Genomic DNA, 23,389 nt, shown 5'->3' with positions numbered 1-23,389 from the left:
TTCTACGTCATATGCTGCTCATCGAGGAACAACAGCATCATGGATTTTCTGAAAGCCGAAATTGCAAGGAAGAAAAAGCAACTGGAAAAGACAAACCTTGTCGGCGGGGTAAGTGAAAGTTTGAACTTAGACTTAAAATGAAAATTAACTGAATGAAAGATTTCCTTTTGACTCATATTTGTCTTGTTTTCATGATTACTGTGCGAGAGTGTGCATTTTGTTGGAGAGGATATTCCCAGCTATTTACTTTTGTGTTGGGCAATATGATTGTATATGTGTCTCTACAAAAGTACAAGGCATGCTACATATTTAGTTCGGCGCTAGTTCAGAACCCAGATGGGTCACTCCCAACATGACTAGCTATGCACCCGCTTCCAGAAAAAGCGTTGAAAGTGTGTCTTTTTCAGCTATAAGGCGTCGTTGACGTTTTCCTTTAAAAGGGGTGTTTTTCAAGCACTCTCAGTGTCACTGATCGCACACAAAAGAAAGGGTACCTTTCCATATTCACAGCCTATCACAGGTTCGGCGTCGTCTATATTTTTGCTCTAAAGGAGTTGTTTTTCAAGCAGCTGATTACAAAAAAAACATAAAAAGGGTACTTCTTCAGGATCACACGTTTTGATGTTTTCTTAAAAAAGGTGCGATACGCCATTTTTATTTGGGTCCATTTCAGAGGTTGATGGACACAGGTGGGTAGCACTTTTATATGAGAGTGACCCCCTGGGGTTCAGAATCATATCCAGACTTTGACCCGTAACTTTGGCGTGAAGATACCCTAATAAAAACATACCAAAAATGAAGTAAATATTCATCAAATGTTCAAATAATGGTCATGATTTAAAAGTTTTTCTTACCGGTACTTGTTTTGTGTCAATTTTTTTTTTTTTTTTTTTTTTTTTTGGGGGGGGGGGGGATCTTTTTTCGGAAAACACCTTGATATTAGGATACAATTTCTCACAGGTTTCACAGCAAACCGATGTACAATACAAGTGCATAAAGATGGTGGGTCGTGAGCAGGCGGACACCTGCGTGACGTTTTTAGTTGAAAATGTGTTATTAGTCTATTGATATTTTATACGTAATTTTTTAGCTCGAGAATACGAAGACCAAATCAATTTGCATTTATCTACTCATTATCACGACCACTGAATTAAATGACATTTAGCTGCTGAAAACAAATTATACTAAAAATTGCAACAGCTTCATGCTTTTGAAAGAAAAAGGGGGTTTTGTACACAAAGGATTAGGATGTTTGTATTGTTCTTTAAATTTTACTGTGCATTTTACAACATCCTACAAGCATATAGATCTGCAAAATTTAATCTATTGTATTGGACATTAATGTTTGATATTCAGGTTTCACTTGTAGTTGTAATGTTAAAAAATACCTGTAAGTAATATATTTTGCAATTTGGTAACAATGGTTTTTGTAGGACATGTTTACAAACTCAAGAACTTTCAGTTTTGAACAGTATAACTTGAGAGTGAATCCTTCATTTTATTTTCATTACCCATGTTTACCAATGCAACAGAAGAACGAACAGAATATGACTTGTGTTACCTATTGTGCCCTATGAAATCTATTGTGCATTGTTCTTTTTTGTTATTATCCAGGAGAGTGGGAAAAAGACATTCAAGAGAGCTGACTTCAAAGCAAAGCAGGAGGAAGAATATTGGAAGAAACACAAAGTGAGTGATAAAAAGTGAACATAAATTATTGTCATGTTATAGGGCGATATAAAATAAAACTATGTTTAATGTCCCTGCCCGCTTCCTTTTTTGAGGCCGTCTGTTTTTTGTTTTGTTTTTTTTAACAAAATTTTTTTTAATAAAAATGGCTGCCATCTTGAAAAACATCCTGGCCGGATGTCTTGGAAAAAGTGTATGAAAAAGAAAAAAAGGGCCTCCTCCTTCCTCATTTTCAAAAAAGCAGGACTCTTTATTGTGTTGGCCTAGTATGGATTTGATCGGGGGAGGGGTTAATTTTCCAGGGGGTTATTTTCTGATAGGGTTTAAACGTTTTACAGTTACCAGGCACACGTAGACACAGAGTATGAAAACAAGGTTATTATATAACCCTGATTATAGCTTTCAGTGGTGTGCACAATCCAATTTAGTTTTTTTTTTACTGTTTCCCTTTTGTGTTCATATTTACTAGTTGATTTGCTCAGTGGCAAAGACGATGTGGAAGTGTTTCTAATTGTATCTCATATTCTTGTTCATGCTTAGGTTGCGGATGATGATGAAGAAAGTAGCAAAAAGAAGGCTAGAAAAGAAAGGCTTCCCAGTGACTCCCTCTCAGATGATCCTAATCTTGTAACACTCTCAAGACAAGAGGTAAGGAAGGAACGGATATCTCATTTAGGGCAGTCATTCATCAAGGCCTAAATGTGCTCTTTTTCAAAATAAAAAGCTGTAGCTATAAATATGTATCAAAAACAAGATATGTTAGTAACTTCTTTATAATGAAAGATTGTGTGGAAAACGATGATTTTACAGTTTTTATCCTGTTGCCAATAAAAAGGTACAGATTTTAACACCTTTTTCTTTGTAAAAAAAACCTAGAATAAAGCAGCATATAGTAGCACATTTATCTCACTGCTGTGTAAGGATAAGGAGAGAAGTCAAGGAATTAAGAAGGGTGGAAGAAATACAGGTAGCCTAGGCATTATTCGATAAATGATTAACTTTTGTGCATTAAGTGTTGATGACTCCATGTATTAGGAATGATTAATGTTTCACCCAATCTATGTTTGTAGGTGATAAGACGATTGCGAGAAAGGTCAGAGCCTATAAGGTTGTTTGGAGAGACAGACACAGAAGCTTTCTTCAGACAGAGGAAAATAGAGATGCTTGCCCCAGAAATCAACAAGGTAAGATAGGGCAATTGCATTTAGATGGAGCTTATTTGGGTTGTGCATGTTGTTTTCAAATCCAGCATTGTCTTCTTATTCTTTGAATACCTTCTAATTTGTAATATTTCAAGGCCTTCTCTCTCTCTCTCTCTCTCTCTTTTCTCTTCATCAATCATCCCATTTTTTTTTCTCTATTTATCTCTCCACTCTATCACATTCTGTCTCAGCCCCCTTTGTTTTAGCTCCCCCTCTCCAACCTCTCTCCCTCTTGCTGTTCAATGTCTTCTTACAGAGATCTTTCAATGCACATTTTCTGCCATCACATTGAAGTATGTCTCATGCACTTACTACATGTATGTGATGTCCAGATGATGCATGTATCAGTGATGTACAGATGTATTTAAATTGTTGCACTGTCAGAAATAATGATAATAATAATAATGGTTAATCTACAATGCTCTGCTATTTAAAAAATCTGATCAAAGTGCACAATATAAAGCAAACACAGCTGAAGATGATAAACGTGAGCACCAGTAGGCATGAAGCATACAATCTGTACAGAAAAGAAACTAACTGTCTGATATTTCAAATTTCTTCAATTCTCTTCAGGGTCTTCGGAATGACTTCAAGGAAGCTATGGACAAAGTTGACCAGCAGTACTTGGATGAACTGGTCAAGGCTCAGGGAGAGGACGTCCCGACCAGTGCTTATGACATGAAGTATGAAGACGATGGAAACACGATAGACTCCATCGTAGAGATGGCTAAAGGTATCGGCAAGGGTGACGAGGTGGTGGATAATAAAGTTGTCCTCGTCTACATCAAGGTATGCTTATTGATCAATAATAATAATAATAATAATAGCTCACATTTATAATGCGCCTAATACTTTGTTTCTAGGCGCAGCATATATTATTACCCTGGTCATCGGATTCAAGCTTACCCGCAACACAATGTATGCACATTTTCCACTCCCTGGGGAGCATTCCAGCCAGTCGCCATTTTACAAGCGCCACTTGCTAATCCAGACACATTAACTTTCGCATCCTACCGGGTACCCATTTAACAACTGGGTGGAGAGTGGCAAATGTAGATCAATGTCTTGCCATAAATGTCCACTCCACCCTATAAATATTGGATCCTGTCATTCCGATAGGCTCAATTATTCACCCACACTTTAGGCTCATTCGTCATTTGGGAAAATATGGTTATGCAAAATGAATATACACTGTAGGGTGTAAAACAAATTTCCAAATGTCAATATGTATTGAGACATTGTATTCATTCACAACTTACATCAGTTGCAAAAGTTGTATGTGCAAATGTATGAACTGGATGAAAAACCCTATACATAATTATACAGTGTAACATGGTAAAAGTATGACTACCAGTAGTTTTGTTAAAAAGTTATTAATATCGTCCTGTTAAGAATTATAATTGTCCATACAAACTATGGATATATCAGTAATGCTGATGTGATTTAATTATTAATAAAGTCAACTTGGCTGCCAAGGTCAATACAAAACATTTCAGTTAATTTTTGTTGTTGTTGATATGAACATCTTAGCATGCATTGTTTGATCGCATGAAATTTTCTGCCCTATGATTATCCAGTTTTTGCTGAAAGGCTGGGCTCAGGATCTGAATCGTAGACCAGAAGATCTCAAGAGAAGCATGAAAGGAAGATTACAAAGTGCAACCTACAGTCAAACAGAAGGATACCTCAAACCACTTTTCTCTAAATTGAAGAAAAAGGTAAGAGATCTTATTTTCATGTATCTGCCATTTAACGTTACATTGTCGACTGACTCCACTGTTGAGATTGTATATACATGAAATGCTCCTTTTGAAACTTGTATGGTTTGTAAGATATCAAATGATGAAGATGGCTGGATTGTGTTTAATATTGTTACAGTGTTGTTATAAATTATACAGGTACATGCGTCTTCATATATTATTCATACCCTTACCAAGTTTAGTAATTTTTTTAATATGTGTAAAATTGATTTGTCGTAAATTTCTTATCTTGAGAATGTGACGTATAGAAGCTTACTTCTGAAAATAGTTAACAAAGGCCCTACAATTACCAGTCCACCTTTCATTCTTTAGTTATGAAAAACACAAATAACATCAAATTTGCAAGGGGTATGAATATTTCAGTTGTTATGCCTCCGCCACCGAAGGTAGTGCCGGAGGCATCATGTTTTCGGGTTGTCCGTCTGTACGTCCGTCCCGTTTGACCGTTATCACAAGATTTAAACTTAAGACTCGGGAATAGTATTTATCACCATAGGAAGACGATCTGATTAGATTTTGGAGTACGTAGGTCAAAGGTCACAGGTCACAGAGGTCAACTTATGAAATTCCTTGTATTGAGTTTGTTAGCGCGATATCTCAAGAACCATTTGAGATTTAAACTTCAAACTTAAGGATAGTATGTATCACCATAGGAAGACGATCTGAGTAGATTTTGGAGCACGTATGTCAAAGGTCAAGGGTCACAGAGGTCAACTTATGAAATTCCATACATTGAGATTGTTATCATGATATCTCAAGAACCACTGGAGATTTAAACTTCAAACTTAGTGATAGTGTGTATCACTATAGGAAAACAATCTGATTACATTTTGGAGCACGTAGGTCAAAGGTCAAGGGTCATAGAGGTCAACTTATGAAATTCCATACATTGAGATTGTTATCATGACATCTCAAGAACCACTGGAGATGTAAAAACTTCAAACTTAAGGATAGTATGTATCACCATAGGAAGACGAACTGATTAGATTTTGGAGCACGTAGGTCAAAGGTCAAGGGTCACAGAGGTCAACTTATGAAATTCCATACATTGAGATTGTTATCATAATATCTCAAGAACCACTGGAGATTTAAACTTCAAACTTAATGATAGTGTGTATCACCATAGGAAGACAATCTGATTAGATTTTGGAGCACGTAGGTCAAAGGTCAAGGGTCACAGAGGTCAACTTATGAAGTTCCATACATTGAGATCGTTATCGCGATATCTCAAGAACCACTGGAGAATTTTCACTTCAAACTTAATGATAGTATGTATCACCATATCATAATATCTCAAGAACCACTGGAGATTTGAACTTCAAACTTAATGATAGTGTGTATCACCATAGGAAGACAATCTGATTAGATTTTGGAGCACGTAGGTCAAAGGTCAAGGGTCACAGAGGTCAACTTATGAAATTCCATACATTGAGATTGTTATCATGATATCTCAAGAACCACTGGAGATTTAAACTCCAAACTTGTTTCAATTGCTCTATGGCGGAGGCATCATTTTCGACTGCGCGCAGTCAAAATTCCATCTAGTTTAATGTATGTATCCACTTTATTCAAAGTGATCGTCATTACAACATAAACAGAGAAGTACATGTTCAAACCCAACATCCATGGCACAGTGTAGTATAACATCAAATTGTATTACCGGTATCCAAAGAAACATGTATTGTGTTTTAATGAAATAAAGTTAGTATGAAACCTGAATAATTATGGATAATATGGTTAAGTTTGTAAAGGGAATTTTAATTCGAAGTCTTACCAGTAACTCATGTTTCTCACTCTGTCCTTCTTCAAATTTCATTCTTTGAAGTATTTTTTATTTTTAATGTTACATTCTTTACTGTCTTTTTAATTTTGTTTATTAATTTAGTCCCTTTCTCCAGATATTTTGGACAGTCTAATAACGATCATCAAGTTCTTGTTGGAGAGAGAATATGTGAAAGTAAGTCAACCGTAAATATTGTTAAAGATATAATACAACATGCAACAGAATCTTAGCTCCAATTTATTTCACTGAACAGTCATTTGTAACTGCAATGATCAGTATCTACAGATGTTCATAAAAAATGTTGATTTACGTACATCTGTTGTGTTTAGGATTGTTCAGTTGCAGTGTACTTTATAGACAGATTAATATGCAGGGGAAACTGTGACTTATTGTAATGAACTGAACTGACACCCCTCTCGCGTACCTGCCGTGTTTGTTCTCACTTCTCTACCATGAATTAGGAAATTAGGAATAATACATGTATTTGTTTTCATCCTCCTTCATCTTTTTCTTCTTCTTTTTCTCCTTCTTCTTCTTCTTTTTCTCCTTCTTCTTCTTTTTCTCCTTCTTCTTGTATTTGAGGAAGGAGGGGTTTCTTTCCCCACGATTTGGCACCTCCAAAATGTTTACAATTACAAAACGGAATAGTATGTAACTAGGTATAGTACTTTTGTTTAGGTATTCACTGATCATACAGATTTCAAAGCTGTACAAAGCTCAATCAAGAAACTGATAAGAATAGCATATCCATTCAGGCTCTGGAATCCAGCATGCATTATTCCTTAAGTTTGTTTCATACAGGTGGAAATAAGAAAATGAAAAAATGTCGACATTACAATAACAGCCAAAGTTTGAAACTGGGACCATGCTTATATTTATTTTCTCACTTTTGTTTCCATACAGGCCAATGATTCCTATCTTCAGATGGCCATTGGGAATGCTCCCTGGCCCATTGGTGTTACTATGGTTGGTATTCACGTCCGTACGGGACGAGAGAAGATCTTCTCCAAGAATGTTGCTCGTATCCTTTTCTTATGATATTATACCTGAAGGTAGTGTCCTGGGGAGTGTTACACAAAGACTAAGATCAACTTTAAGTTGGACTTGAACTATGGCAGGCTGTTCATGCCACTAGTTCCTCTAACCATTCCTGGCATTGGTTTCTCAAGAGACGTACAAATCGTGGTCGCAAATCTACAGAATTTACATTTTTGATAGTTCATTATTGAAGGAAAAAGTATTATATAAAGATCGTAATTGAGAGACCTATGGTGAGAGCAACCTGTGACATGAATGGCCTACCATAGTTAAGTCCATCTTAAAGTCGATCTTAGTCTTTGTGAAACACTCCCCTGATTTGTTAGTTTCTTGTTCTTCAAGTGCAGGTCTCTAAAAGTTACAAATCCATAAACTATAAATTTATTCACAATACGTATTGCTTTGTAGATATTGACATATAAATATAGTGTATAAAAAAAGTCTGAATCCATTGAAGACCTTTAAATCCATTTGAACATGAAAGTGAAGATAGAAAGATATTCGTTTTAAATGGATGATATTGACGATTTAACTTTTACTATTATACTTGTTGTGACATCATGTTTGTGTTTCATTCCTTAATTATCACGTTCCAATAGACGTACTGAATGACGAGACACAGCGAAAGTATATCCAGGTGTGTATGCATTTTGTTTGTTCCTAGATACAGTAATACATTGAATTCATCTTGAAAACTTTCCTCATTTGACATTTAAAAGGGTGATTCTTAATTTGTATCTAGTTTGTCTATGATACAGGCTTCTGTATGAGGAAAAATATTGAGGAAGATTTATATTTTCTAATTGTAGAAAGCTGTCTAATAAATTACAAAGGAATACAACTATTAAATAGTCTTTAATCTGGCAATTAGAACCAGCATTTTGTTATCAGCTTCTAATAGTGACTATATTAAGTTAATGAATAGATTTTGATGATGAATAATTTAACCTTTTCCTCCTTGTTTTGTTTCATATAAAATCAGGCATTGAAGAGACTGATGACCCTTTGTCAGAGGCACTATCCTACAGATCCCTCAAAGAGTGTAGAGTATCAAGGAGTTCATTTATTCTGAGAGGAAGCTGGACAAATTAACCAACTGACTATTCATGTATGTGGATTATTAAAGAGTCCACTTAAAAGATGGGGATCCAAGATGAAGCACTCGCCATTCGTGGTCTTACATTATTGTAGAAGACATGTTCTGCCAAGTGTTCAGTCAAAAACCCTTGTCAGTTTTAACATGTGACAGAAGGTCTGGAATGTGAGACTATCTAGAGAAGTGCTGTACAGTCAGACTGATGAAGCTTAAGGCTTTTGATATGGAATCCTGTTTAAGCATCTGTGTCTGCATATTAAGTGCAGCTCCGTAGACACTCACTGTGAATATGGATGGACTTCTTTGAGCACACTTTGAACTCGGGGATCACCAAATGGAAGTGAAGGAGTAATGAAAGCAGACTTGCAACCACATGCAGACATCCATGGAAACATGGCTCAATCCACAAGTGTGAAGGATGTGTATATAATAGAGATGAACGGCATATTCCTCTTCATTAGGGATTACTGTGAAGCAGTGAAGTAGAACTCTGTTGTGAAACTCTAAAAATAATTGAGAGCTACATCATGATTGAAAGTGTTCTAAGTAATCTTGTGGGAATAAAATTGAAAATATTTCCTTTTCCTTTAATACCATTCAATAGTTTCTATCAAAGGGGGTTTGGTTGTGATAAACAAGCTGTTGTTCCCTTAGAACGTATTTACTTGAAGACACTAGAGTATAAGTATCTTATTCTTGAAGAATTGACAAGCAATCCCTGTTGTTTTTGGAGTTAATGTAGTCTTGTCTTAGCTATTTATGTTATGTGCTGTACATCCTCATGATAAATAATTAGTCTGAATTTGCCACACATAATCAGGATCATCATACTACATTCACAGAAATTGTTGCTGTATTGCACATCCTTTCTTCCAGAATTACATGAAAGTGGATTTTGTAACACTTTATTATCAACTTGTGAGATTGTGGGAATCAACAGTGTTCTGCTGGAACTTCTGCGTTACCAAGATTTCAAAGAAATACTGCTTGATGTCTTTTTGAATAGTAAACAATAAATAAATAATGTGCACATACATGTATGATAGAGACCTCAAGATTTAATTTCCTTCCAGCTCACATTCAGTTTATAATGCTGTAATATATCTGTGCATAAGTTATCCGCATGCTGTTTGAACTACAGTCCTCATGATGGCTGTCCAAAAGTGTTGTTTTGATCAGTAAATAGTTTGACTATAAATAATACTCCGAAGGTGTTATGAATTGATCCATTGATACTTGCATTGCAAAGCCAACCTCAGAATTTAAAGGGCTATCCAACCCTTGTAATAACTTCATTGAAAAGGAAATATAAGAGAAACAGATGGGCCAAAGTTTGAAGTAAATCAGGCCAATTATAAGGGAGTTTTGAATGTGAGAAATATAAGGTCACTAAATCCATGCAAATCTCAAATTGGCAATTGGTCAGTGGATTGCAACATAGTCGAGGGACAACTCTGCCTTTTGTCATGTACAAAAATATCACTAATTTCTCCTTTTCACCCGAGTGCCTTCTCCCTTGGGGCACTAATCAAACTATGTTATGGATAGCACATTTTTACAGGTCCTTTAAAAAGAAAAGACCCCCTTTTCTAAATCATACATTTTGATATACATGTATTGACATTTTTATCATTTTGCGAGTTGAAATATATGGGAAAGTGGTACAGCACTTCATCACAGTAACATGCCAATTTGAAGTGCCCATACATTTCTCTGTTAAAAGTTCAATTTTGGCTCTGATGGGGTTTGCACATGTAATGGTTTTCATGAGAAGCAAATGAAGACATTACAAAATTCCAGGGTATTTTTGTTTAAGTGATACTTTTATTGTGAATATAACATAAATGAAAGATTTGTTCATGATACAGAACAGCTTATATGTTCATTATAAAAACATTATTGCTAAAGACCAGTTGCTAACTAGGTAATCACTACATCGATTACATGTACTTTAGTTTAATGTGTAGTAGAGCCTAGAATGTTAATATTTTATTTTGAAGTCTTTTTCAAGGTTTCTGTAAAGCTTCATCTGTATCAAAGCATGAACTATTTGTCAGCAAAAATATTAATGTACACTTTAATAACTATACAGACAAAGTGATATTAAACTATTTTATGATGAAAATTCCTTGCTTGTACATGTATGTCTTTACCGTCTTTACAAGTGCATTTACTTTCTTACACTTAAAAAAAAAAAATTGTTGGAAACATTACAGTATCGTTTAAAAAAAATTTGAAGAAATATACTTTACATTTTACAACATGAAATCCTGGTCCACAGTCAGAACTTACTTGTTGCGGCCAAAAATATTACATTTGAAATGTTTTTCAAGGTACATGTGCACTCATTTACATTGCATGCTGCCTCACCAAAATATAAGACATCAAAAATAAGTTGAATGTTTGTGCAAATGAACACTTGTGTAATTACTTTAAATGTGTTTACACAGCTATTGTGTAAATCAAAGCAGAATACTTGAAGAATTCATGTTCATTGTACCTTTCATTTTAAGATACACAATCATAGTAGTAATCATAGTAGTCCTAAGTATAGCTTTGTGTCACATGGGCTGACGTGCAATACATGAAGTTGTCAATTTGCATATTTACTCTACATTTTACCCTTCAAATGTGTTCATGGTATATACAGTGACTGCTACATTACAACAATGTGTCATTTAAAATCAGATACAAAGAATTACGAAAATTTGAAATAAAACTGACAAATAATGAGAAAGTTTTGAATGTTTGAATGGTGAGATCACAACTGGTTTCCCGTTTAGTGTGTACAAAATATCACTGATTTCTGTTTTTATCCCAAGTGCTTTCATTCTTGGGGCACTACAAAACATAAATTATTGTGAGTATAATTATTACAGATCCTCTAGATAGAAAAGAGCATCCCATGTCACACATATTGAAAGATGACATTTTAGTTGTCAGCCACTACCTCACAGAGACAATACTGATTCAGCCAATTTGAAGAGCCCATACATATAGTGATTACAACTTGCAAAAATTCATGACTTTCTTATTTTTGTCAGATATCGTTCAAATTTTCACCGGTCTACTTCTTTAATTTTTCTGCCTTCTTTTTGAGTTGTTTGCTATATAAAGGTTGAATTTCCCTTTAAACCTACATTTAGATCTCAAGAAAGATCCTTAAAAAGTAGTAAGTACTTAGTAATGAAATATAAAGTTTACTGTGAACCATTAGTTTTGTTGTGTCAGAGACTTATTACATAAGACACTACACTCTACAGCATTGAACTTCACTTTCAATCATTTTTTAAATGGTAAAGCACCAAATAATGATGTAATTATAATGCCTCTTGGTACGATAATAATGTAATAGAAAAGCAATCGCACTTAATAAACATGAAATGAGATGTGACATAAAGACTTAAAACTTAGAAAGAACAAACATAATTTGGTGGATTGTCATAGGTGAGTATTATCATAGGTAATGATTTAGAATATACAGTGTACATGCATTGTAAAACAAAAGTTTGAAGAAAAGAAAAGAAAATGAAATAATTATTTCTATATAATCTCAAACGTTTACATAAATTCACCCCAAGTTCACATACAATGCATGATGAATCGTGATGAATCGTGATGAATCATCAACAAGTGAAAAATACTAGTATTGGCATAAATAACATTCCTTTTCTTGTGAAGGAACTTCGTCTTTAATCCTTGAATCATGAGTCTGTCTTTGAATGATGGATCGGTCCACCAGGAATGGCATGAGGCATTGTAACCAGGAGATTCCTTGTTTTATGCGCTAGTGCCCATTTGGTACGGAGAGGACTTAAAGCCTTTGGTCAGTTCGTCCCCAAGTTTGCTTTAACTACTTACAAGCATACACATGCTTTCTTTTTAAACACAAACAAACAAACCATAACTCATGCACTAGGTGAAAATGATAAGCTGACATGTGATATCACAAGCAGATTAGAAAAAAAGAAATTAGTCAGCTGATGTTTTTCCCCTCTTGCGTGACCTGGTCAACCTTGTCTCCTTCCCCGCTTCTATCCCATCATCCTCTGGGTTGACCTCTGGTTTGCGCTTCCTGCGACCTATACGCTTGCTCCTCTTGCCTTTTTCTGCTTCGGGGCTGAAAAAAGATCAAATTCAGAACTGACGAGTCGATCTATCAAAAGAAACTAAAAGAGCTCAAATTTGCTTCAGAGTATTACATTTTATACAGCAACTTTGCCACAATCGATGTTCACTTATGGTTAAGAATTTTACATAGGCATGTCTGAACGCATGCATTAAAAGACCCGAAATTTCCCGATTTATGAATGTAGTGTTTCAGGGTTGTCTGGACAGGCAAATGTTGGGAGCATGTTTGAATATTATTAATTTCACAAACAATTTCTACATTTTTTAATTGTATTTTTACTTATTTCTTTCTTTATCATTATCACAATATATATATTTTTCATTTATTTATTTTTATCATTATTATTACTAACATTGTATTTTTTTAAGGGGGGGGGGGATTCTTACCTCTCTGGTATACAGTTAACATCCCCAGGTGATGGCACATCACCATGACTTCCAGTTTCACTAAATGACTGCAGGTAAATATCAAACAAGACAAGGGTGATGAAATGAGGATTTAATGAAAATCTTTGAGCAACAGTGATTAGAAATCTTATCACTTTTTTGCATGGAATCATTGTCTTATTGTTTTCATTGACATATTTATCAGGCTTCCAAAGAGGGAAGCTCACATACCAGGCGTGATAGTAAGCCCTAAAAATAAAAACTACCCTCCGGACAACTACCCCCCGGACAACTACACACTACACCCCAGACAACCCACTCCTACGTTAACCACGTTCTAGAACAACTACCTCCGAGACAACTATCCTAGGGGGGAGTCGTCGGGGGGGGGGGGGGGGGGGGGGGGGTAGTTGTCCCAGGGGGTAGTTGTCCTAGCGGTAGTTGTCTGGGGGGGGGGGGGAGGGAGGGGGTACCTAGTCGTCCTAGAGGATGGTTGTCCTAGGGGTTAGTTGACTGGGGGTGGTTATCCGGGGGATGGATGTCCAGGTCCGGATACGAGATATAATATAAACTCTTATGGTAGTAAAAAAAAAAAAAGAACAAGCCTGATGATGTGCGGCTCTAGCCCCGATGAAAACATTTATAATTCCGACGAGATAAAGGAAAGAATGAATTTACCTCTAAAGTGACCAGGCTGCTCCCTTCTGAGATGGTATCAAAATCATTGAGGAGTAAGGTGTTTGGAAGAGGCGGTACAGAACTGGGTGGAACTACTTTCTCCTGGTCCTCTAACGTTGTTGTGTCAATACCTAATATGGACAATACAGAGGAAATTGATATTAACAGATGCACCCTGAACATCAAAGTCAAAGTATCAGATTCAAACTCAAAGGAGAAAATTTATAATAATGAGTTTGCTTTTAAAAGAGAATACTAGAAATATGTACTGATCTCTAATATATTTACTAATTTTTGATCAAAAACAGTGCAATTGATGCTAAAGATGCAAACAGGTTATAATATGCAGAAGTGCTGTTTTGAAAGAAGGCCTTGAGAAAGTAAAATGAACGACTTGTGCCAAATTTGAAAAAACAAAAAACAAAAGAGCACACTTCATATTGCCGAAGCTCTGTAAAGAGGATAAGTCATTACCTTGCAGCAATTGCAAAATCAAATATGAAAAGTAGTCTTACCATCGCCATCTGCCTTCTTGGTAGATGAACCAGACTGAGCTTTTCTGCTGCTGCTGCTACTGCTTCCGATCGAGCACTGACCAAAGACTGGGCTGACCTCATCCTCCATCATATCCATCAATTCCTCAGAGTTCTCTGCCATTTTGGTTGCCATGACAATACCCTCCTCCATTTGACACTCCTCCCTACCCTCATCTAATATTTTCTTAACAGAAGCTTCATCCTCCTGAGACAAGACCCGACTGTCCGCACTACCGGTGCCTTTGGTGGAGTCTTCAAAGTACTTGCTTTTCTTCAATTTGAGACGGCTACCTTTGCCACCATCTTGTTTCCTAGCAACATCGTAAACTTCTGTTGGCATGTCATTGTCCAGTGGGAGAGCATCACAGCTATTTGCGTTTTCAGGTTGAGCACTTGGTCCTCCATGATTCTGCACTGACTTTACATCTTCTGTGACAGCACTCAATTGTTTCTTTGGGTCTGGAGGACTTCTAGTTACACCATCACACACAGTATCCTTTCCAGAAGTTTCGTCTCCATTGATGAGCGTAACTGATCCTGGCATCGCATCATCCTTTGGCACTGGAGGTATGTTGTTTAATACTGAAGGAAGAGTGGGACCTGAGTGTTCTTTATCGACCTCTTCTACTTTCCCTGCCTTCTTGGAGTTACAAGCACGTTCTCTCATGTTCTTTATGAGATCACTGAATTGTGAACCATGAGATTTCACTGCAGGAAGAGAAAAGTGGAAATATTTTCAGGTAAAGAATTCTTTTTTTCCCCATACCTTTCAAATATCCCATTTGCTGGATCACAATAAATATGATTTTATAAAATTAGTGACTTTTAACAATCAATCAGTAAGAATATTTTGCTTGGAAGTTAACAGTTAAGTTCCCAATATGTATCTATTAAAAAAAAATATATGACCAATTAAAAAAATCAACAGGTACATTTAAGGTTTTACTTTTAAGTCTTTTAACATATTCTTAATTTTGGCATAAAAATTGGTCACTTCAAAATCATAAACAAGAAAACATGTCTTTGCTTTACTATGATAGAGCCCTAGAATAAAAGATATACTCCAAGAAGTACAATTATTATTCACATTTATCAACTTGTAACACCTACCGGTATCCCCCAAAACATTGTTTCTTTGATTTCTTTCGATCATCCTTATATACTTACAATATTCTTCTTGTGCTTTTGCTATCTCATCTTCTGGGAGTGATCTCTTTACTTTTAATCTCTAAAAGGAAGAAATAAAAAGTAGAAATTTTTATTTCAAAAATTGTATTTCAATAATGTTCGGATCATAATTGATTGTAATGCTTAATATAGCTCAAACAATCTCATTCATAGTTATTCAGATGTTAAATGCAACACACCAGTAAAGTTTAATTAAAACTGAAACAATAGTCCTACATATATCAGGATACAAGTACAGTCAACCTCATACAAGTCAAACCTGTTGGGACCATGAAATTTGTGACTTATGCGTATTTCAACTTACCTGTAAGTCCAGCTACGCAGAAGTCTGATTCTCTCTGTTCTTTTTCCATTTAATATATCAATATGTTCAGACTAAATAATTGTCCCTAAATGAGCATTATCATCAATATAAACTGAAGCAAAATCTTCCTGAAAATTCGCCATAGACACATATTTTTCTACAGGAAATACATAGAGAAAGTCTGAACTTTTCTTAAGATTCAATTTAGGCAAATTCAACTTAACTACGGGAGGTTATTGTACCGACAATAAAAATATATTTATAGAATTGCTTACCTGTTCAACATGGACAGGATTAGGTTGACCCTTGAGTTTATCAGTCTTGTTGAAATCTTTCACAATGGATTCTACCGACATTGGATTAATAGAATCACACTGCGCATTGTACACCAGGGTGAACTCAAGTAAACGCTTATTCAGAATCTGTTGGTTGGAAAGAATTGACAAATATCAACATTAACCAAAACATAAAATAAACAAAAAATAAAAATACTATCAAACAGTTTTAGTGACAGCCTGTGCAGAAAGGCCATCCCTATAGAAAGACCACCTGTCTACAGACCACTGCTTTCCACTGAACAGTATAGTTCATTGAAATTTGTACTAAAAGTAACAAGTACTTTAAAGACCCCTGTTTACAAAGACATTTCCTTTTTCCTTGAGCAGTCTTTATACACTTGTTTTAACTGTAGTAGCTTTTCGTGACCAAGCACAACAAAGGTCAATATAAAATTAATGGGTTAAGAGACAAGATGGCCCCTCTGATCGCTTATCTGACACATGTTCCATACTCCTAGCAGGAATTGCTCTATTTTAACCCTATACCCCACAGTGTACCTAACCTTAACCCCAATTCCAACCCAAGCCCTAACCCTGGGCTCGACACTAACAGACACCTAGGACTCTTGGGTACCCAAAATCTCGGTCCAAACACCTAACATTTCAAATTTTGTAGATAGGGCTTGTGCAAACAGACTACAAACATTTTAAATCCGGACCCCATTCCAAAAAACTTAGTTTGGAGCCCTGCCTATCCCTATATCTTTGATGAAATAAGGCCCAATAAAACGATATCTGATCAATCTCTGGGTCATTACTTTATTTCCATAGCAACCAAATGTCTCTTACCTGTCTGTTTCCCTGAGGACTCAGTCCATGTTCTCTGAGCTTCTTCCTCATCTCCTTATCCGACAGCAAACTAGAGACGATCTTAGGGAGAGGCTTCCGTTTTGGAATTCTGCTCACAGAAGTTAAATCCAAGAGATTTCATAAAAGAACATCGTGCATGATTTAATAAGAAATACTAGGGAATACAAGTTGTAAATAGGTTAGTTTCTCTATGTGAAGAAAAAAAATGAGCGTATCATTCAAAACAGATGTTCAAAATATACGATACACAAGGGATTCACTAAAAAAAAGATTGAGATAGTTAGAAATTTGATACAACTAGCTCTATGCTAGGGCTGAACCCAAACAAACATATCACACCATAATATGGAGAGGTAAAGAGGTTGCTCAGTGGTATTGTTAACCAGGACAGAGGTCCACATTTTGAATGAAAGTCAAAAGCTTCAAAGACTTTTGGTATGGCATTTATACTCGTTGCCAAGTCCCTCAGATGGGACTAAAAGTAATCGGTCCCTGTGATCAAGAACCTACAAGCACTTGTTTTTTTAAACATGTTTTTTACTTCCTTAGATGTAGATTGGGTTCATATTGGGGTGTAGTCAGAGTTAGGTATAGGATTCTAGTCTATGAAATATAAAATTGGCAGACTAATATGAGCTTTATTTCTTACCTTCTTTTGGCTTCTTTCTCTTCAATCTTAGTAAGACATGAGTCAAGGTGAACATTGATGTGCTTGGTTGAAATAGGAACTCCACATACAGGGCAATCAACTGGTTGAATTCAATGTGAAGAAAAGAAGAAAAACAAGTGATTGCAAAGGCATGGCTCCACATAATATCTATGTGAAGGGGGTCCAAACTGAACTTTCCAGAATCTGTATGCCTAGGCTTATGTTAAAATCTTGACATTTTGGGTGTTTTGACTAAATTTCAGGCACCCTTGTGACTCGGGCCAGGTGCCTGTAAATGTTGAGCCCTGGTAAAGAAATACAGAATGTCTAACGCTGGTGCCAAGACAGATTTTTTTCCCCCCTAAAAAATAAATGCAGAAAATTCAAACAAAGTTTCAAGAGATTTATAAACAAAACAACTCAGGAATCAAGAACTAAAGGAAGATTTGACCTTTGGAGAAATCATCTTTGTTCAGTTACAAAGTATGAAATTTGATCAAAGTTTCTTATCATCGACTATTCATTGTGATAATATATGCATTAAAAACAGGGATTACAGTTCTCATTTCTTTTTTATGTTTATCTCTAACTTTATACAACATATTTGGGCTTTCAAATCATTGTCATCTCAACATGAACCAATACTTTAATCAGTAATCTTACTGTGCATCACTGAAGCATATTTGTACAGGTCAGGTCAAAATCTATTACCTTTCTCCTTCAAAATGATTAACAAATAAATTACAAATTAGGCATGCAGAAATAACAATGTACCGGTAAATGATACATGTATTTTCTCAAATTCATGGTATCATACCTTTTTCGCTTCGAGTGAGGGGTGTAAGGTTCTTCTCGCCGGGCAGTCCTCCATCAGCTTGTCCGCGACTTGTGGAAGGCTTGGATGGTGTTACTACGGGGGCAAAAACGTCTTCGTCACTGTGATCACCATCAGCTGGTATCTGGTACGTGGGATCAATGTTCTCTTCGTTGGATTTGTTGAGAGACGAGGACAAGGCTCCTTTGGATGCATCAGGCTCCATCAACGGATCTTCTTCACTTGATGAAGCGGTTCTCGTTGGAGATGCTGCAGATGATGATGCAAGCTCTGATGCATGGGAGGCAATTTTGTCTCTGGTGTTCTGGTAGTTTGATCGCCTCTGTGGATGAAAAATAAAAGCTAAACATTCAAAAACTTCTCGCTTAAACATTATACATTCCAAATTTCCTTCCACTGACCAAAATTATTATTACTCTGTAATTCTGCTGGATATTACTCAACCATTCAGCTGATTCAACATACATAGAATATATAATACATCATCTTTATGGGATGAAGGGGTTAAGTTGTTGGCAAAGGGCACAAGCATGTTTCAATTTTCCTGAAATGACGTTTAATCATCTTCACAGTGAAACATCTGAGCTGTGTCTTTCTCATGGAAACTTGCAGAATTTAATAAATGTTTCTTCCACGGGTATATATTTGACATGTGGTTTATCACTGATGTTTATACTTACGCAGTTAGCAACATTAACAACAAGTCACAATAACAACAACAACAAATCACCTGTGCTTTGCTCCTGGGTGTTTCTGCACTTGCCAATCCCTTGGATTCCACTGTAAAGTCTCCATCACTATCATGGTTCGTTTCCTTGAAGAAAGGGCTGGTCTTCTTGGTTTTCTTTCCTCCATACTGTTCTCTAGGGGGACTCAGTATGGTCTCCTTGGTAGTTTTCTTCTTTCCTCCAGCTGGTTCACTTGAAGGACTTTGTAAAATAACCTTGTCAGACTTCTTGGCCTCCTCTTTGCAAAGTTTGAGAATTAGAGGTCTGCAAAAGTGGAAATGGACATTTTTCCTCATTATAAATGTAAACATACAGTACAAATAGAAGGCAAAGCTGCAAATGATTACTCGCTAAAGCATATTAAAGTCAGAAATTCGATAGTATTCCATAACAGAACTATACTGTTTGATTATGACTGCATGACCTTGAATAGTTGAACTTCTACTTTACTTTCATGATACACTAGTCTATTGAGTTCACTATTCTTCTGTGTTATTTAGTTATGCATGGCTAAACAAAAACAAAAACAAGTACAAACTCGCATATTTAAATATCTTAAACGGGGCTAATACATGCAGACCACCAAAATGCAATCAAGAAAATAATCAGGGTGAAGTCTTGCTGTTATAATAATAATAATAATAATAGGCATTTCTATAGCACCGTCTATCTATCCGAGGCGCATTTATTATTACCCTGGCTTTAGCCTAGTTATCCTTTTTTTCTTCCTACCTGACAGCCTTGAAATTGGAGACAAGCTCATCCAGAGCTCTGTTATTACATAGCTGTGATACTTCCGCAGGTGTATTGCAAGTAGGACACTGGTTTTTGTAGTTCATGTGGCGGCGGATGCATATGGAACAATCTGATTGAAAGATTACAATAATGAACCTATAACTTTGTATTGAATAAAAGAATGTACTGTTGCCAAAATTTGCATTCATTCAGTTTACTTTTCAAATTACACAAATTTGAATGGAAATTGTAAAGCACAATAGAGATACATCTATCATAAATAAGCAAGAATTACCTTTGACAGTCATAACCATCAATAGATGATTAATCTTCAATCTTTCACAAGACTATAAAAAGTAAAGAACTATAAATAAATCAGACATCTCTACAAAGATGAATACTTACAATTATGAGAGCACTTTGGAAGGATCATAGCTATGTCAAAGAACTCATAGCAGATGCCACATCTCAGGAGAGTGTCTATGGTCTGAAAAAGAAAAGGAAGAAAAGTAATTAAGTCGAGATTATGAAAACTTCCAAGGGTAATGTTTGATGTACCGATACATGGTTTAATATTTATCAGTTTATTCATCAAATATAACATTGTGGCAGCTAGGTCGGTCAACTCATTTAAGAATCGACTTGATAGTCACTGGTCAAAGAATCCAAGCCTTCTGTATGAGCCGGTCTAGGTTTTGTCTGTTGTCTCATGTTAGCACACAACCTCCTTCCTCCACAAATAGCAGTAACCATGGAAGAATCCTGGATCGATGAACAGGCTTAGACCTACAACATCGTGTATTAAAGTAAAGTAAAGTTAAGTATAACAAGAATGCAAGCCTCCTGTATGAGCCGGTCTAGGTGTTGTCTGTTGTCTCATGTTAGCACACAACCTCCTCCCTCCACAAATAGCAGTAACCATGCAAGAGTTTGTCATGAATGATTGTTCAATGGACCAATGAGCGACATGTAAATGTATTTTTATGATTTCATCATGAGTGATGACTGGTGTGTTCGATGAACCGATGGACAATGGAACATCACAAAATTGTCAATGTGAGATGCTTGCAGGATACTTTACAGGAGAGAAAATGGCACACACACACACAAAATACACAAGCACGTTCTTATTATTTTATTGAGAAAAATCTTACTGTTGTATATTTACTTCTAACAATCGTACTGGTTGGCAGCTCTGCCGAGGCATATAGGTCTAGATCCGACCACTCACAGAACCAGAAGGAGTGTGCATGTACATGGGCCAGTGTCAGTGACTGCCACAATAAATTGCCAGAATTAAACTTACTGCAGCAGAAATACTCAGGAAAAATAAAGGAAAATCTGAAAATATTTGCTTATTTTTAAAACTTGTGATGATCCAATTCCAAACTACATTCAATAGAATCAATAATCTTGATCATCCATCTCGTATACTTTTTCAGGATTTTTTTCTTCTTGTGACTAAAAATAGAGTCTCATATCTAAAATAATAGTGAAACAATCAGTAAACGATAGATAATTTTCTCTCCTGTTCTTTCATAAATTAAGTTTTAAAATTGTTAAGAGGTCGATGCGGTGTGGCGCAATCGGATCTGCTGACTCTCATCACTTTTGTCACGCATGTGGGTTTGAGTTCCTGATGAGCAGACAAAAATGGTTGTCATTACATTGTGTGTATAAGCGCGCCCCTCTCCTCTGTTCTCAATGCAGGGTCGAGTTCAGGAGAGTCACACTGCACTGTATGCACGTTCATATGCTTCTCGCAAAGAGTAGGGTGTAAACTTGTCAAGTGTGCCTGTATACACAACTGATAATCTTCCTATACAGATATTTTTAGATAGGCCGCATAACCCTTTGAAGATTAACAGAAGAATAAGAGGAAGAAAACAATGAATATTTGTCATTGAGATGTGTAAACTGTCACTTGACTTTGTAAAAATAATAAAAGTAAATCACCATCAACAAAATGAAAACATTAGTCAAGACTCAAGTCATTATTTCTATCGTGGTTAAGAGGTACAAAATAGAAATAGTTTACACTTTTCAACAGCTCTATCTAGACCTAATAGTTAAATCTGTAGACTATTTAGAAAACTGTCAATTTTTTTAATTAAAAAAAATGGTGAGAAATCCTTTGACAAATCGACTCCAAATCAACTCAATTTACAAGTAGACATTCATTTTGGAATAAATTGCTTTCTTACATTCAACTCCGGCATGCTTGATGGCCAGTCTGATGGATCAGTAATGGTAAAGAATTCCATTAATACAAAATTTCTTTCGAAGAAAGGTTCAGGTCTTCTGTATCCAACACAGTTTTCAGTATAACGGGACTACACAAACGCCCCTCGCTCAGACATCATGTGCAAAGTCAGCTGTTCGTGGCGGGAAGACGCGGTTGAACTCCGCGCGTAAAGTCGTTGCTCAAGAGCGACAGTTTCGATTGCACGTAAACTTTTTACATGCATTCATTATCTTGTTTTTCTTGGCCAGACCAAAGAGACTGACCATGCAGGGATAGGTGGTGAGCAGACGCAGTTCTGCCTTCTATATGGGGAGCGGAGGGTGAGGCTTAGGGGTGGGGCATTTGGGGGTTTTGCACTCATTGTCCTTGCGTAAAATCATTAATAATCAAATGTTCCTTTATGGGTTCATGTTGGTGGGGGCTTCTGAAACCAGCATCAATGAAAAAAGAACTATTAATGTACAGCAGTACATAAATGACAATTGACTTTTTCAAAAAGAAAGAAAAAATTGAGATACATGTTGTAATTTTAAAAAATGATTCATGGTCATTGGGAGCTAGAGAGGGCAGAACACGGGGGGGGGGGGGGCACGTGCCCCACCACCTGACGGGACTAGAAAAAAAAGCTGGAAAACCTGCTGAAAGTTAAATTGCCTATATCACCATCAACAAAATATGTATTTTCAATTATCTATCCGTTCTGCTTAATAAATGTGTTAATCGACTATTTGTCCGGGGCTGTCGTGTTATCAGGCAATCTGCTTACAATGAAAGACAGTCCATCTTCCGCAAATTTTGTTATAATATGTTTTATAATGTTTGAGGAAATTTAGTATTTATGACAGTTTATCATTTCATTTTTGAAAATAACAATTTTGATAAACATACATCATAATTATTTGATTATTTATGATTCATACTTATTGTACATTATCAAGCGCAGGGGGGGGGGGGGTTGGGGGTTGAACCCCTCCTTTGGTATATTTATGTGTGTATTTTATAGGAAAAAACCCCTAAACCCCCCCCCCCCTTTTTTTTTCTTCTTTTTTTTAATTATAAAAGATAAAAAAAATCATGGGTGAAAAATCTTGATCCACGGCTATATAATAGCCTATATAGGCCTATGTATTCTCGTGAAGATGGTGAGTCATATTATTATATATACAGAGGAATACTTGCCTGTACATGACAAAAGTCTATTTATGATTTGGAATCATCATCAGGAAATAGATATAATTACGCATTTAATGAGCTTCC

General features: G+C 36.1%; 2 protein-coding genes across 2 annotated transcripts; one reads left to right on the top strand and one right to left on the bottom strand.

Annotated features, from left to right (window-relative positions):
* The first annotated feature begins 12 nt into the window (after positions 1 to 12).
* On the top strand, positions 13 to 10,693 carry LOC581040 (pre-mRNA-splicing factor 18). Its single transcript, XM_030972205.1, has 10 exons — positions 13 to 108; positions 1,615 to 1,689; positions 2,230 to 2,337; positions 2,760 to 2,873; positions 3,465 to 3,680; positions 4,469 to 4,609; positions 6,537 to 6,608; positions 7,338 to 7,455; positions 8,072 to 8,109; positions 8,455 to 10,693. The coding sequence occupies exons 1-10, from the start codon at positions 40 to 42 to the stop codon at positions 8,542 to 8,544; spliced, it is 1,041 nt and encodes a 346-aa protein (XP_030828065.1). The 5' UTR covers positions 13 to 39; the 3' UTR covers positions 8,545 to 10,693.
* Positions 10,373 to 22,179, bottom strand: LOC579478 (E3 ubiquitin-protein ligase RAD18). The gene is made up of 13 exons (XM_011675524.2): positions 22,092 to 22,179; positions 20,293 to 20,374; positions 19,885 to 20,017; positions 19,155 to 19,416; positions 18,407 to 18,746; positions 17,590 to 17,689; positions 16,920 to 17,028; positions 16,068 to 16,214; positions 15,468 to 15,528; positions 14,280 to 15,008; positions 13,765 to 13,895; positions 13,087 to 13,154; positions 10,373 to 12,688 (listed from the first exon to the last, which is right to left on the bottom strand). The coding sequence occupies exons 1-13, from the start codon at positions 22,149 to 22,151 to the stop codon at positions 12,541 to 12,543; spliced, it is 2,370 nt and encodes a 789-aa protein (XP_011673826.2). The 5' UTR covers positions 22,152 to 22,179; the 3' UTR covers positions 10,373 to 12,540.
* Positions 22,180 to 23,389: the final 1,210 nt, after the last annotated feature.

The sequence above is a fragment of the Strongylocentrotus purpuratus genome, unplaced genomic scaffold (assembly GCF_000002235.5).
Source record: "Strongylocentrotus purpuratus isolate Spur 01 unplaced genomic scaffold, Spur_5.0 spur5_scaffold_6, whole genome shotgun sequence".
Taxonomy (NCBI): Eukaryota; Metazoa; Echinodermata; class Echinoidea; order Camarodonta; family Strongylocentrotidae; genus Strongylocentrotus; species Strongylocentrotus purpuratus.
This window is presented reverse-complemented; position numbering and strand designations above follow the sequence as displayed.

Bases quoted from the DNA above. Each gene is read 5' to 3' on its own strand.
- LOC581040 (XM_030972205.1), top strand. From the start codon at position 40: ATGGATTTTCTGAAAGCCGAAATTGCAAGGAAGAAAAAGCAACTGGAA. The intron at 2,874-3,464 runs GTAAGATAGGGC...AATTCTCTTCAG, and splicing joins TTGCCCCAGAAATCAACAAG to GGTCTTCGGAATGACTTCAA. The intron at 4,610-6,536 runs GTAAGAGATCTT...TTATTAATTTAG, and splicing joins TCTCTAAATTGAAGAAAAAG to TCCCTTTCTCCAGATATTTT.
- LOC579478 (XM_011675524.2), bottom strand. From the start codon at position 22,151: ATGGAATTCTTTACCATTACTGATCCATCAGACTGGCCATCAAGCATG. The intron at 15,529-16,067 runs GTAAGCAATTCT...TCTTCCTTTTAG, and splicing joins ATCCTGTCCATGTTGAACAG to AGATTAAAAGTAAAGAGATC. The intron at 13,896-14,279 runs GTAAGACTACTT...TGTCCATATTAG, and splicing joins CAAGAAGGCAGATGGCGATG to GTATTGACACAACAACGTTA.